Source organism: Fistularia commersonii, chromosome 16, assembly GCF_037954325.1.
Source record: "Fistularia commersonii isolate RoL2024-O1a breed Wild chromosome 16, RoL_Fcom_v1.0, whole genome shotgun sequence".
NCBI lineage: Eukaryota > Metazoa > Chordata > Actinopteri > Syngnathiformes > Fistulariidae > Fistularia > Fistularia commersonii.
This window is the reverse complement of record NC_141299.1, coordinates 9,898,930-9,912,002: the sequence shown is the minus strand read 5'-3', so window position 1 is coordinate 9,912,002 and position 13,073 is coordinate 9,898,930. Positions and strand designations below refer to the sequence as shown.

General features: G+C 41.8%; 1 protein-coding gene across 1 annotated transcript; it reads left to right on the top strand.

Annotated features, from left to right (window-relative positions):
- The first annotated feature begins 1,239 nt into the window (after nucleotides 1-1,239).
- ankrd24 (ankyrin repeat domain 24) lies at nucleotides 1,240-12,869 on the top strand. The gene is made up of 22 exons (XM_086162230.1): nucleotides 1,240-1,275; nucleotides 2,857-2,987; nucleotides 3,233-3,321; nucleotides 3,420-3,484; nucleotides 3,597-3,654; nucleotides 3,766-3,836; nucleotides 3,963-4,069; nucleotides 5,051-5,214; nucleotides 5,723-5,745; nucleotides 5,965-6,057; nucleotides 6,533-6,640; nucleotides 6,773-6,892; nucleotides 7,077-7,209; nucleotides 7,317-7,486; nucleotides 8,152-8,312; nucleotides 8,993-9,768; nucleotides 9,855-10,171; nucleotides 10,269-10,691; nucleotides 11,233-11,409; nucleotides 11,491-11,655; nucleotides 11,782-11,847; nucleotides 12,580-12,869. The coding sequence occupies exons 1-22, from the start codon at nucleotides 1,240-1,242 to the stop codon at nucleotides 12,646-12,648; spliced, it is 3,522 nt and encodes a 1,173-aa protein (XP_086018356.1). The 3' UTR covers nucleotides 12,649-12,869.
- The last annotated feature ends 204 nt before the right edge of the window (nucleotides 12,870-13,073 follow it).

Here is a 13,073-nt window from a genome sequence, read left to right as displayed (position 1 = left end):
TCACAAACACGCAGAAAAGGTATAAAGTGACTGTGCTTTTTCCCTTAAAACCGACACAGTTGTGTGGGAGCCAAAAATTGAATTGAATCAGAAATAAAAGAACAAGACACAGTGGAGTAGCTCAGAAATTAATAAGCCTCCCTCATTATAGGAGCTAAATATGGATGTGGCATTTCCTCTGAACATCACGCTTCCAGATGTGGTTCGCTCCCAGATTTATAGCTTTTTTTTTTTTTTTTTTAATCTAAGATGTTCTATCCATGGAGAACCTGGGTCTTCTGCAATTTATCAGCGTATGAAGACTTTTACGAGCAAAAAAGGAACACATCGACAAAACCATGAACGAAATCTAAATCGGAGCATTTTCATGATCCATTTGGGAGAAGGGCCGAAAAAGGGAGCTTCTCCAGAATGGATTTTCTGTTTCTTCTTCCTTGCTTTTACTGCCCCCATTTGGTGGCTGCTGTGTATTGTGCATGTGTCCTTTGAGGTTGAGGTATCATCTTTTTGGAGTTAAAAAAAACAATAAATTGAAAAAGTATTTTCTAAATTTTATATTTATTTATTTATTTATTTTATTTCATATTTATATTTATATTTTCTAAACATGTGCACACTGTACTTTTTTCTTGTCAACAACTCTCTGGCCATAGATGGGCCTCCAGTGGCCAGGTTCTCCTTTTTTTCTATTATCTACTTTCATGTTTTACAGATTAACTACAAATCATCCAGAACAACGGATGATGATTGTTTTTGCTAAAGATTAGAAAAAAGGGTGGATGTGGTAAAGAAATGTCATCAAAGCAGCTGCAGTAGCTTATCCTAATTTATTGACATGTGTTTTATCATATAGTGTTTTGACTCCCGCTTCAACCTCCAAGGTTCAAAAAGGATAGTAACGGTGCAAAAAAAAGCATGTGACGGACCAAACGCCAATCAGAAGCGGATCCGGTATCTTGCATCCACTGAGTGGCTCACTTCTGTCTTGGGTGGGTCCACAGCTGCCCGGTCTTCTTTCCTACTGGTTGATGGAAGACAAGAAAGCACTCACCTGGAAAACAGTGGACAGGTGCATCACGATCCATTCTTTCCTGATGGTTGCTCTTACCTCAAACATTATTGATTCATCAGCGTTACTATCAGCAACATCCAACCGATGAAAGTTGGAATAAAGATCCAAGTCTGTTTATTTACTTAACTCTGCAGTGTTTCTGTTGCATCAGAGGAAGTGAACCCACCATGAAGAGTCTCAAGGCAAAGTTTAAAAAGAATGAGGTAAGAGCCATCTGTCGCTGTTTGTTTCACCTCACGACCTTATTTAAGTTTTTTATTTCACATGATCACATTCAGCTGCTCTGCATCGAGTAAGTCATTTGTAGGTCCCTTGTGTGTCTGTGTTTGTGTATGGGCGCGTGTGTGAACGGGAGACTTTGGGATTCTGTGTCATAGCAGTGGGGTGGACTACAGACAGCTGCTGTAGCGAGAGATCTCAGGTGGCATTCAATTATTCACACACGCACCCACAAGCGTGCACACACACACACACACACACACACGTACACACAAGATTTTCTAATGGCCTGCTGCCGTCTCCCCCTCACTCTGGAGAACTGTAACAAGTGGGTCCCCTCATGCTCCTTTTTCAGAAAAATACTGAATGTTGTGTTTGTTTGCAGCCCAGCAACAACAAGAATCTGGCAATTTTACAAAAAAGATGAAATATTCTTCAGAAACAACCACCAGCTTTGTATTGTTATTTCATCCCCGCTCTGACCATAAGCCTGTCACTGTCACTTATCTTCAGCTAACGTGTTACAGTCAATGAAGACAATATCTCAAGGCTTCCCACACAAATTTACCTCTACAAATCCTGAAATGTTACATTTCAGCTATTGCATGTTTTAACTTTCTGGTTAGTGATCACATGGTGGTCACCTAAACTGTCACTGCAGAGACAGCAGCACAAACAGCTCTACCATCCCTTTCTTTTCTTGCTGCGTCCTCTCATCACAGAGGCCCGGTCTCTTACTGCAAAGAAACAGATCTACCGCACCATCGCGGGTACATTGCAGCACCCGACAAAAAAACAAGTAGACAAACTGACAAAGCCCGCTCAAGACTGCTGGAGATAGATGACATGCTTTGAGGGAATTAAAAGAAAAAGAGATAGTAAGCTGTGGAGGTGACAATCTGGGGCTATGTTTGTAAGGATGGACTCACTTTGGTAGCAGCGGGGACAGGGCAGGTGGATGCAAGTCAGGACGTCTGCATAGTGACAGGTTTGTTTTGATAAAGGCTATAAGCAGTGTTACTTTACGGTGCACATTTGGATTTTGTGAATGTAATGGTGTGAATGTAAGTATAGAACATTTCACACAGGCAGAGATTGTCCCTGACTGCCTTGCTGTATTCAGATGTTTGTTGTCCTGGTTGCTGTATGGCTTCTGAGCAGCCTGTTTCTGCCCCTAAGAAGCAGTTTTGTCCTTGTCTTAGCCTGCTACTGTTGCTGCCAATATGTATTCTTTCTCATCATCCAATAATCAACAAAAAGGAATTGGAAATGTGATAGATGTGATTAGTGCAAGGCAACCTCTAAATCATGAACTAAAAAAAGAGAAGAAAATTACCTAAAAGTTTTTAAAATCCAACTGTCATGAAGTTACTTTTGCATATCTTGTAGAAATAGCTATTTTTTGTTTTTCATGATCTCCAATGAACGTGCCCCTATCTTGATTACGTTGCATTTCTCTGCCCAGTGTATTCATCACTTTGAATACATTAAGATACCCACTGTGGTATCAACTTTCACTGCTGCATTTCGGAGCGATGACCCTTCACTTATCTTGGCCCCTGCAGGGTCAGGACTGGACTAAGGCTGATGAAAGGCTCCTCCAGGCCGTGGAGCAAAATGAACCTGACAAAGTGTCAGCACTCATTGCCAAAAAAGGTCTCTGTCCCACCAAGCTGGATGCCGACGGCAAGTCAGCGTAAGTTAAAGTCTGGAAACAATATAGCTCCAATCATCACTTACAATCAAATATGTTTTTTTTAATCTAAAAGATGCATCATTGTTTTTAACGGTTCAATTTTGGTATTCTATTAAAACAAAGTAGTTCTGCTTGTGCTTATGTAAATTACATCAATTTGTTGTAAAACTCGTTACATTCATCCCAATGTTATTGTTTTTGAGTATTGAGTGTGTTTGGTGACTAGTGTGCTGTCCTTACGTTAGGCTCCATCTCTGCGTATCTCGAGGGTGGATTGACTGTCTGGAGGTCATAATCTCTCATGGAGCAGAAATCAATGTCACAGATGGAGCTGGTACGATAGTTGAGCGTTAAACAATATTTCTCTTAACAGGCAAGACTGTTGAATCTGATGTGCTGTGCACTTGTTTGTATTTTAATGATCGACTCCAGGCTTCAGTGCTCTTCACCTGGCAGCCAAGAATGGACACTTTGAATGTCTAAAGAGACTCTTACAAGTAAATCACAACATACACATTAAACAATTAAAAATGGAACCAGGACTTGATAAAAAATATCAAATGTAGTAATAACCAATTTTTTTCCCCTTTACTTCAATTTTCTTGTCAGGAGAGATTGGCGGTTGATTGCATCGACTGCATTGGGAGGACACCCCTCCATCATGCAGGTGACAGTTTTACAATGTAATATCTGCTATTTAATATATACTTTTTGAGCCTAGTTGTGTCTTATTAAACACACATCATGAGTCCATCTTAAATCATAATTGTGTTTACAGCTGTCATTGGCTGCTTGTCCTGCACTGAGATCCTCTGGGACTTCAAAGCTGATCTGGATATCCAGGACACAGTGGGTTCAATAAGCAAATCTCATCATAATCTACTGTGTTTATTTATATCTGGCTTACGTCAAGAGTTGTGTTATTGTTCTATTATGTTTGGATGATATGTTTGGGTCCCCCCTCACTCCGTCAAGGAAGGGGCCACCCCACTCATTCTGGCAGCCCAGATGAGCCGATTGGAGGTGTGTGACTTTCTGCTGGATCGAGGCGCCAATGTAAACACTCAGGACAACCAGGGAAGGTATGAAAAAGGTTTTTAGCTCCTTTAGCCACTGGCTATGGTATCTGGTATCCGGTCCGTTGGACTCACTCTCACCCTGTCACTGTAGCCGGCGAGATTAGGAAACCAGCTGAAGCATACAATCTTAATTACTCTAGAGAAATATTTGTAATTATTCTCACAACAGTGGGGCTGTTTAGGACAATAGAGGAAGGTGTCAAAACAGAGCTTTCCTGATTTGAGAGTTATGTAACATACAATATATGTTAACATAAATAAATAACAAATATATATATATATATATATATATGTGTGTGTGTGTGTGTGTGTATATATATACACTGCTCAAAAAAATAAAGGGAACACTTAAAAAACACATCCTAGATCTAAATGAATGAAATATTCTTATGAAAGACTTTGCTCTTTACACAGTTGAATCTGCTGACAACAAAATCACACAAAAATGATCAATGGAAATCAAATGTATTAACCCATGGAGGTCTGGATTAGGAATCACACTCAAAATTAAAGTGTAAAAACACACTCCAGGCTGATCCAACTTTGAAGTAATGTCCTTAAAACAAGTCAAAATGAATCCATGTTGCTTCCTGAGTGGGCACTATGATTTCACAGATGTGTGATCGACTTGGAGTTACATTGTGTTGTTTAAGTGTTCCCTTTATTTTTTTGAGCAGTATATATATACATATATATGTGTGTGTGTGTGTGTATATATATCTATATATATCAAAAATAACACAAAGTAAAAAGTAAATATATATACTATATGTACTTAAATTTCACACTTCTTTGAATGCAAAATCATCCTAAATCTCAGCCTCATTAATGAGAAAGCCTGACCAAAGGGAAACATTTGCATGTGATTTTAGTAAAAGCTTAAGCATATTATTATTTTCAAAACTGCATTCTGCGACACTTTATATGAGTGTAGAAATATACTCAGTATTACATGTCATCATAAGATATTTTTTCCTGACTCAGGTCTGCATTGATGCTGGCCTGTGAAAGTGACAGTGTCGAAACAGTCGAAGTTCTACTGAGAGCTGGGGCAAACACACAGCAGGTCAACGCTCTTGGACATAAAGCCAAGGACTGTTGTGAAGGGAACCAACAGATCACGTTGATGCTGCAGAATGCACCTTCAGGTACAACATAAAGCCCAGGACATCTTTATTTGGACACAGGGAAGGAGGACTTTTCTGGTAGAGTGGGTCTTGACTTTTTTTTGTAAGATCAACTGTGACAGCATCATATAACACATCTGGCAATAATGTCCCTTAGGCCATCAGCTCCATTGCACAGCATCCATTTAGACCTATGTTTCGGGGATCAAAGTTGTTTTATGTCATCCACAGGAAATTACTGTAATAGACGGAAGTGCATATGGGGGGCAGCTGGGTGTGATTGTAAATTCTGGTTTCAAAAAAGAAATGAAAAGCTTGTTTGACTTTTATCTCCCAACAATGACTTGCCGACATATGTAAAACAGATGTGTAGCTGGTTGGGAAAAGGCATATATGGAAGGACATGGTTGACATAGAAACTTGTGCACAGAGGAAGTTGGTATGCCCACCAATGTCTATGTGCACATAACCTCATGTAGTTTTTGCATTCTTGCTAAAAGTCTTGTCTCTCTCCCAATGCGCACATAAGTGTCTGAGGCCACGGATGAGGAGGTAATGGGTGTATTCCTGCCTGTGTATTAATGTATTGCATCACTCATCAATGAGATCATGGCCTTCAGGCTGATTGCATTGTGCATGTGTGAGATCATTGTTTTTGTCTATGCCGTTTTCTTTATGTTGGCTTTCATATCCCTTTTTGCTGACTCTTAGTCTTATCTCAGTTTCCTCCTTTTTCCTGTCAAACCTGACCTCTGCACCCTGCCCTTGCAGCCTCCCCAAGTTCCCTCCGGCGCCTCGTCGGTGCAAGGGGGGACCACCCCCCGCAAACGGAAAGCTCCTCCGCCCCCACGCTCTCCTCTTAAGGTACTAAAAAGACACATTCCAGATGATGCAAGACATTTTTTTTAAAGTATGGAGGTCTCTAAGCTAATAGGGAGTAAGGCCAGGGTCTGACAACTACAACTATCATATGTGAAACATATGAAACTGAAAACTAGTCTTTGCATTGATTCAAACAACTTTATATGAAGGCTACGGTAATTCGTTTTTTAGGTCAATTAAGAGACAATGGGAAAAGTGGAGCAAGTGACCGAATGCCAAAAATTCACGAGCAAACATCCAAGCTTTACTTTAAATGGTCAACATACCTATTATTTTCTACTTCCTGATATCTTAATTAATAACTTTCAAGTGTTACAAAAAGCAAGAAACAATATTCATTTCAGGTTGCTGTCACCCGGAGTTTTAGGGTATTTCTGATCCATAGAACATAACAGTATATTAGTATTTGTTTTTTTTATGCACACGATACTTCTGTTATACCATCACCATCATCTAGAGTTTGCTACCTACTCCACGACCCCGCAGTCCTGCTCCACGTGCTCAGTCCCCTGACAACTGTGCACAGACTGCTCCACTCCCCCCAGAAGCACAGCAATCAGCCCAGGTTAGTTTCAGAGGCCCTTTTCTTTTAATGAGGTCTCGGGTGTTGTTGTTATTGTTTCCATTCTGCCCAATATTCTACATTCATTCTGATAGAAGACGGGCAGGTTTTCAAAGTTTAGCATGTTTGTTTAAGGCGGAGGATGAGGAAGTGTTTGAAGAGATTCGAAGGCTGCGTCTGGAGAGAGGACGCCTGCTCCAAAAGATCAAAACCTTGGAGCTGCAACAACAGAATGCCCTGTCTGCCGTAGAGGAGGTAGAATTTAGCTTCTTGTCAGTATGACGGCAAAATGTTTTATTGGTTTTCAGTTAGTGGATCTATGAGTTAGTGTTTGAAGTGTTTGTTTGTGTCACAGATGACAGTTTATGTTTCTTGCTCTGTGTTTTGTGTGTGTGTGTGTGTGTGTGTGTGTGTGTGTGTGCATTTTCAAACACTCTAGTTATCTCAACTAAAGCAGCGTCTAGAACAGGCAGAGGCAGAGAGAGACAAGCTCATTGAGGAGATGAAGGGAGTCCACGGTATAGGGGACAGTGATATTTCTGAAGACATGGATGAAATGTTGGACTTTCCCGGTATGCAATGTAAACACTCTCCGTGGCCATGCTGTGCTGGCAACTATTATCTCTGGTAATGTGTTAAAGTATGTTTCTGCATTTTTTCGCTTTAACATTTAATCCAGAGAAGCTGCTCTCAAAGCGCTCCAGAGCCTCCTCGCAGGACCCGGCCACATGTTATGGCAATGCAGAACCAGCCTGTCCTTCCCTGAAAGCCTCTGGAACTGTGGCAGAGTTACACAAACAAATAGAGGAGCTGACATCACAGAACTCTGAACTTACTCTTAAAGTTCAGGTAAGTTCAGGATTTATAAAGTCACATGAACACAAATTTACACAACCTGGTATCTCCCGCATAAGCAAAGAGATGTAATGTTAATCACTTACATGCCAAAAGACCCAGAAGACACACATTCTGATACTGTATGTACACCAGCAGTGCCAATCTACTTTGAATACAATGGATAGTTTAAGTAATTGCTATTTAAACATGCAAATTCAGTTTGATTTAGACATTATATCAGAGCTGTCCTCGTACGGAGCAATGACCTTGACCTCTAAAACTTCGAGATGCCAAATTATACTACACTGATGCACTGGTGTAAGACCAGATATAAATAGAACAGAACTGCATCAGACACAGACATGGGGGTATTTATTTAGTAGAAATTCCTCACCAACTGGGTCATACTAACTAAAACAGCACAGCTACAGTACAAGGGTTGATTTTTTTTTTAGAATATAAGTCTGACTGGTTTAATTCGAGGCCAAAAATATTAGACTGTTCCTGTTGTGTGAATAAGACTGAAGGTATTTTTCAACTGCAAGTGTTCAGGGCATCTGCCATTGAGAATTTTTCTGTGTTTGCATCTTCAGCCTTTTCCATTTAGCCATTGTTTTGGTAAACTCAGGTTTTAGGTAATGATCAAAGCTTCTTACATGTTTTTCTTTGGCTTGTAGATACTGGAAATGTTTGAGAAGGATGACACAAACTTAAGTTCCTGCTCAGACTTTGTTCCTGTTGCTCAGTATGAGACAATGAGGAGGGAGTTTGAAGCCCTTCAGAAGCGCCTCTCTCATTCCCAGACTTCAGATGACACCTCTATCCTGGCAGAGCGGGGGTATGATTAATATTGAATATTTGTGATTAACTGGTTTACCACTCACAAACCAAAGTAGTTATATCAGTTCACCTCTGTTGTGAAATGGAGTGTATATTACAAACATATTACAGACTGCAGGATGCAGGTTTGGGAAATCATTTTTTGGTATTTGACATACCATCTTCAGTATGCTCAATATAGACTTGTACACTGCAAATGTTTTTTACAGTTTTTAAAACATTCTAATATCTAATTACCTCAATAATCAGAATATTTCAAAAAAAGTGAAATAGAAAAGTTGCTCTGTAGTGTCATGTCTGTGAGGGTTCTCAGTTGTCCACGTCATGGTGAATTCTTGAAATCTTCTTGTTGTGGCAACTGGACTTGGATTTCTTCACTTGAAGACGTTTCACCCCTGATCCGATCGGCTTCGCCGGTTCTAATGGCCTGTGGTGAGTTTCTGAGAATAACTGAATATATATATATATATATGTAACAGTTATATTCTGAAACTCCCCAAAGGTCATTAGGACTGAAGAAGCCTCTTGGATGAAGGGTGAAACATCTTCAAGTGAAGAAATTCAAGCTCAGTTGCCACAACAAGAAGATTTCGACAGGAATGCTCTATAGTCTGTTATTGATTTCATGATACTTGTTAGATATTTTCTCTTATGATTAATCCTCCTCTTGCTCCGCAGTGGCAAAGACAAGTCTCCCACAGGACCTGCAGAGGAGGAGAGTATTGATGGTCTGAAGGAAAAGGTCCACAAGCAGGAGGAGCAGTTGGCTCTTGCCCAGTCTGAGCTGGAGGAGCTGAAGGAGCAGATGCACCTCGGCGTGTTCTCTGTAGAGTGTAGGGAAGTGGGTCGTGTTGTGGCAGGAGGCGTATGTATTCGAGAAGATCCGATTGAAGAAGCACAGCAGCTGAAGAAGAGGGTGACTGAGTTAGAGGAGGAGCTTAGTGGGAAAAACGCTGAGGCAATGACAGAGAGCTCCTGGCAGAGTGACAAAATCAAACAGCTGACGGAGAAAGTCGAAGAACTGCAAGCTGCTCTTGCCCAGAAAGAGTCTATGGAGGAAGAAAGGGAGAACGACAACGGCGAAGACGATACAGAAACAGTAAAGTGCCTCCGTGAAAAAGTGGCCGAGTTGGAAGCGGTTGTGGCTGAGCATCGGACATCGGGAAAAGCAGGAGCAGCGGCAGGAGAAGGAGATCGAGTTTGTCGCCTTCAGGAGCGTGTGGGAGAGCTCGAGGGGGAGCTGAGAAAACGTGTGCCCCGCTCAGACTTGGAGGAAGTACAGGTCACTCTGGGTCTTCAGTGTGAACAGTTGGCCAGGGAGAGAGCAGATGTGGCAAGAAGACTGAATGAGGCCCTACTAGAGCTGGAGAGACTGAGGCCTCCACATGGTGGCGATGAGGATGAAGAAGATGAAGCAGAACAGTCTGAGAGCTCGGAGCCATCGGTCATAACAGGTTGTTTTAAAATAATCCCAATACTAATTTCTATATGAGAAAAAAATACAATTTGGACACTTTTGTGAATATTACACTTCCATTAGATCACTCCCGGCGGACTCTCGCTGCAGTGAGAGAGGAACTGGAGGTGGCAAGACAGGAAGCAGCCCAGGCTCTGGACTGCCTGTGTGCTGAGCGGGAGAGCCGGGCACAGGACGCCCTGCAGCTAAAAGACTATGTGCCATTTTCGAAACATAAGGAAGCCGTCTCTGCTATATCTGAACAGCTAGCTCAGACTCTGAAGGAACTCCAGGAAGAAAAGACCCTCCGGAGCCAGGCTGAGGAGCAAGCTGCCAGACTCGAGGCCAAACTAGAAGCCATGCACGATGCCATGCCTAAAGAAGAACATGAGAAAATCAAGGTTTGTTGGAAATGCCATGTATTTTGTCTAAACCTGAACGCAAATGTAGTATTATCTTCAATGGACAGTCATTTTTGGGGGGCTTTAAACCTTGCAGGCAGACCTCCAGTGCTCCCTACAGGCCAGTGTTAGCAGTGCAGCAGCAGCTCAAGAGGCTCTCAGTGAAAAGGAATTAGAGCTGAGAGAGCTCAAGTCCCAAAAGGCTGCCGAACAGGGTCTGATTTCCAAAGAGGACCACGAGGCCCTGCGACTTTCAATGCAAGCTGAGATCAATGCAATGACAGCCCGTCTCAACGATCTCACCCGCAAACATGAAAAGACCTGCACAGAGGTTCCGTGTGTGTGTGCATGTGTGTTGACTTATTCATATTTGTACTGTTATAATCTTCAGCTTCCCCCAGCACCTTACAGTGGAAACACAGTCCTCTTAGTCGTTATTGTGTTGGCCACATGCTGTACAAAGGCCTCTTCCCTATCCCTACATTATTTATCACTGGGCTTCATATATCTCTCTATATGCGCCTACTGATGCACTGAAGCAGGTTAAGATGTGCACATGATGACACAAAAGGCTAAAGGATGAGAAACAAGGGGTGATGAAGGTTGATGTAATGCTTTTAGAAGACTTCCCTGGTGGTCTAGTGGTTAGGATTTGGCGCTCTCACTGCGGCCCGGGTTTGGTTCCCGGTCAGGGAACTGCAGTTCAGGGGGCGGCGTGATGCAGGAGCTAGAGCAATCATCTTTGGACCGAACATGCAATTTCTGGCTCCTCCTAATGTGTCGAAGTGTTGTTGAGCAAGACACTGAACCCCTAACTGCTCCCCTGGCGCTGGCGGACTGCAGCCTACTGCTCATGGTTCATCCATGATGGGTTAATTGCAGAGCAAGAATTTCCCCACGGGGATTAATAAAGGATAAATTATTATGTTCCTTCAACAAAAAAATAAAAATCTGTCTTTTTCAATGCACCATGTGCAAAGCCACGCTTGGTGTGCATGACCAGTTCACAATTAATCATCAACAATTATAACCATTACATTTCAAAATCTTCATCTGTCAAGGTGTTCCAGGTGCAGAGGGAGGCTCTGTTTAACAAGAGTGAACGACAAGTTGCGGAGTCACAGCTTGCCACGGTGCAACAGCAGCTAACAGAATTACAGGCCCAATCCAGCCACGTCCAGGAACTCCACGATGACATCCAAAAATCTCAAGACATGGTCAAGGAGAAGGACCGAAAGGTGACAAATTTCAAGGCCAGATCAAATGACTGCTTTTGGAGTCTATGTTGATCTGTGTCCATGTTGTCTACCTTTGTTCAGATAACAGAACTTTCGAAGGAGGTGTTTCGGCTAAAGGAAGCACTGGGCGCTCTGTCCCCTCCCCTTGGCATTGTCTCATCATCCTCTTCCTCATCAATGCATCATAATCCGGGGCAGCAAATGGGACTACAGAACAGGATAGCCATACTCAATCAGCAGCTCCAGGTGAGCAAAGAATTTAGTTAATAATCCGTTTGAACCAAGATATTATGACAATCAAATGTCCTCTCTGGAATTATTTATAATACTCATCGTGAAGGGATATTAAATGTGAATGCTTTTTTTTTTTAGAACTGGGAGAAAAAGCACAAACAGGTGGTGGCTGTATACCGTTCTCATTTACTTGCAGCTGTACAGGTCAGTAAAACTGACCCCAATGTTTCAAAAAATGTTGAGTGATGAAGAGCATGACCATAGATTGGGTAATGTTACATGTGTGAAAATGTGTGTAAAAGAAGAGATAACCTCAATATCTTTTGTCCTCAATTCCTTATCCCCACATTATCCTGCTGCTATTCCTAGTCAGAGTTTTCAGCTCAGGGGGAGTCTCACACAAGCCCCTTTTACATAGTGATTTCAAGGTGAAGATTTTGTGCCTCGGTTTTTGCCTCGCAGTTAGAGTTAAAGTTTACAGACAAGCAGCAGAGAAGCAGATGGCTCTCTCTATGTGCAGACAGTTCCATCTCAACATAGTAGTGAAACAAGAGCCCGGGACAGAAGGACAGCGTGTTCAACATACAGACAAAGGACAGACACCAGAGTGTCATAGTACTGTTGTGGTGTGTGCATGCTAACAAAGCATTGTCACAGTGGGGTCACTTCGTTTCCCACCATTTGCGTATATGCAGTTCAGTGTAATAATATATTTTCCTTCATTTCCACTGACCAAGACCAGTAACAAAAACTTGGAAAGTGCTGAATCGCTATTAGGTTTGTCCTGATTGTCTCAAACTGGAAATGTCTGTTTACTACTTTTCTAACTGAGATAATCCTGTAGAGAGCCTATTATGGAGCCTCTGCTCAGACTCATGCAGTTAGGTTTACAGAGCAGAATGTAATTTGACGATAATGATGTCTGCTGCGCTACAGGGTCGAATGGATGAAGAGGTACAGCGTCTGCTACTCCAGATCCTGAGGATGACGCAGCAGGGACACTGAACATCTGCAAGTGCAGGTGGCGCTTAAAATACAGTTGATCTATGTTCTGGCATAACAGCATGTTAGTGAACTAATCTACTAGCCTTTAGGGTCGAAAATCAACAAGCAGTAAATACATTTGTTTGTAGTGCCTTGTTATTTAAATTACATCAGAGTACATGTCAGAAGTTTATGATATGTAAAAGTGCCTGTGGCTTTATAAATTGAGAAGAGCCATGATGGGCCATGTGTATTTATACTATTATGATAATAAAAATGCAAAGAAATAACTATAGTAGTGTCCTTTGTCACTTGTTTTTTGCAAACATTAGGTTTCCAAAGTTGCCTCCATTGAGCCTCATGGCTATTTTGGTGTTTAAAATATTTGAATTCTTCATGGTCATTAACAGCGGGACAGCTGGACTCACGTTGACTCTGCTACTTCA

Excerpts from the sequence above, each read along its gene's own strand:
- ankrd24 (XM_086162230.1), top strand. The coding sequence starts at position 1,240 with ATGAAGAGTCTCAAGGCAAAGTTTAAAAAGAATGAG. Across the intron at positions 6,641-6,772 it reads AAGCACAGCAATCAGCCCAG|GCGGAGGATGAGGAAGTGTT; the intron begins GTTAGTTTCAGA and ends TGTTTGTTTAAG. Across the intron at positions 11,656-11,781 it reads TACTCAATCAGCAGCTCCAG|AACTGGGAGAAAAAGCACAA; the intron begins GTGAGCAAAGAA and ends TTTTTTTTTTAG.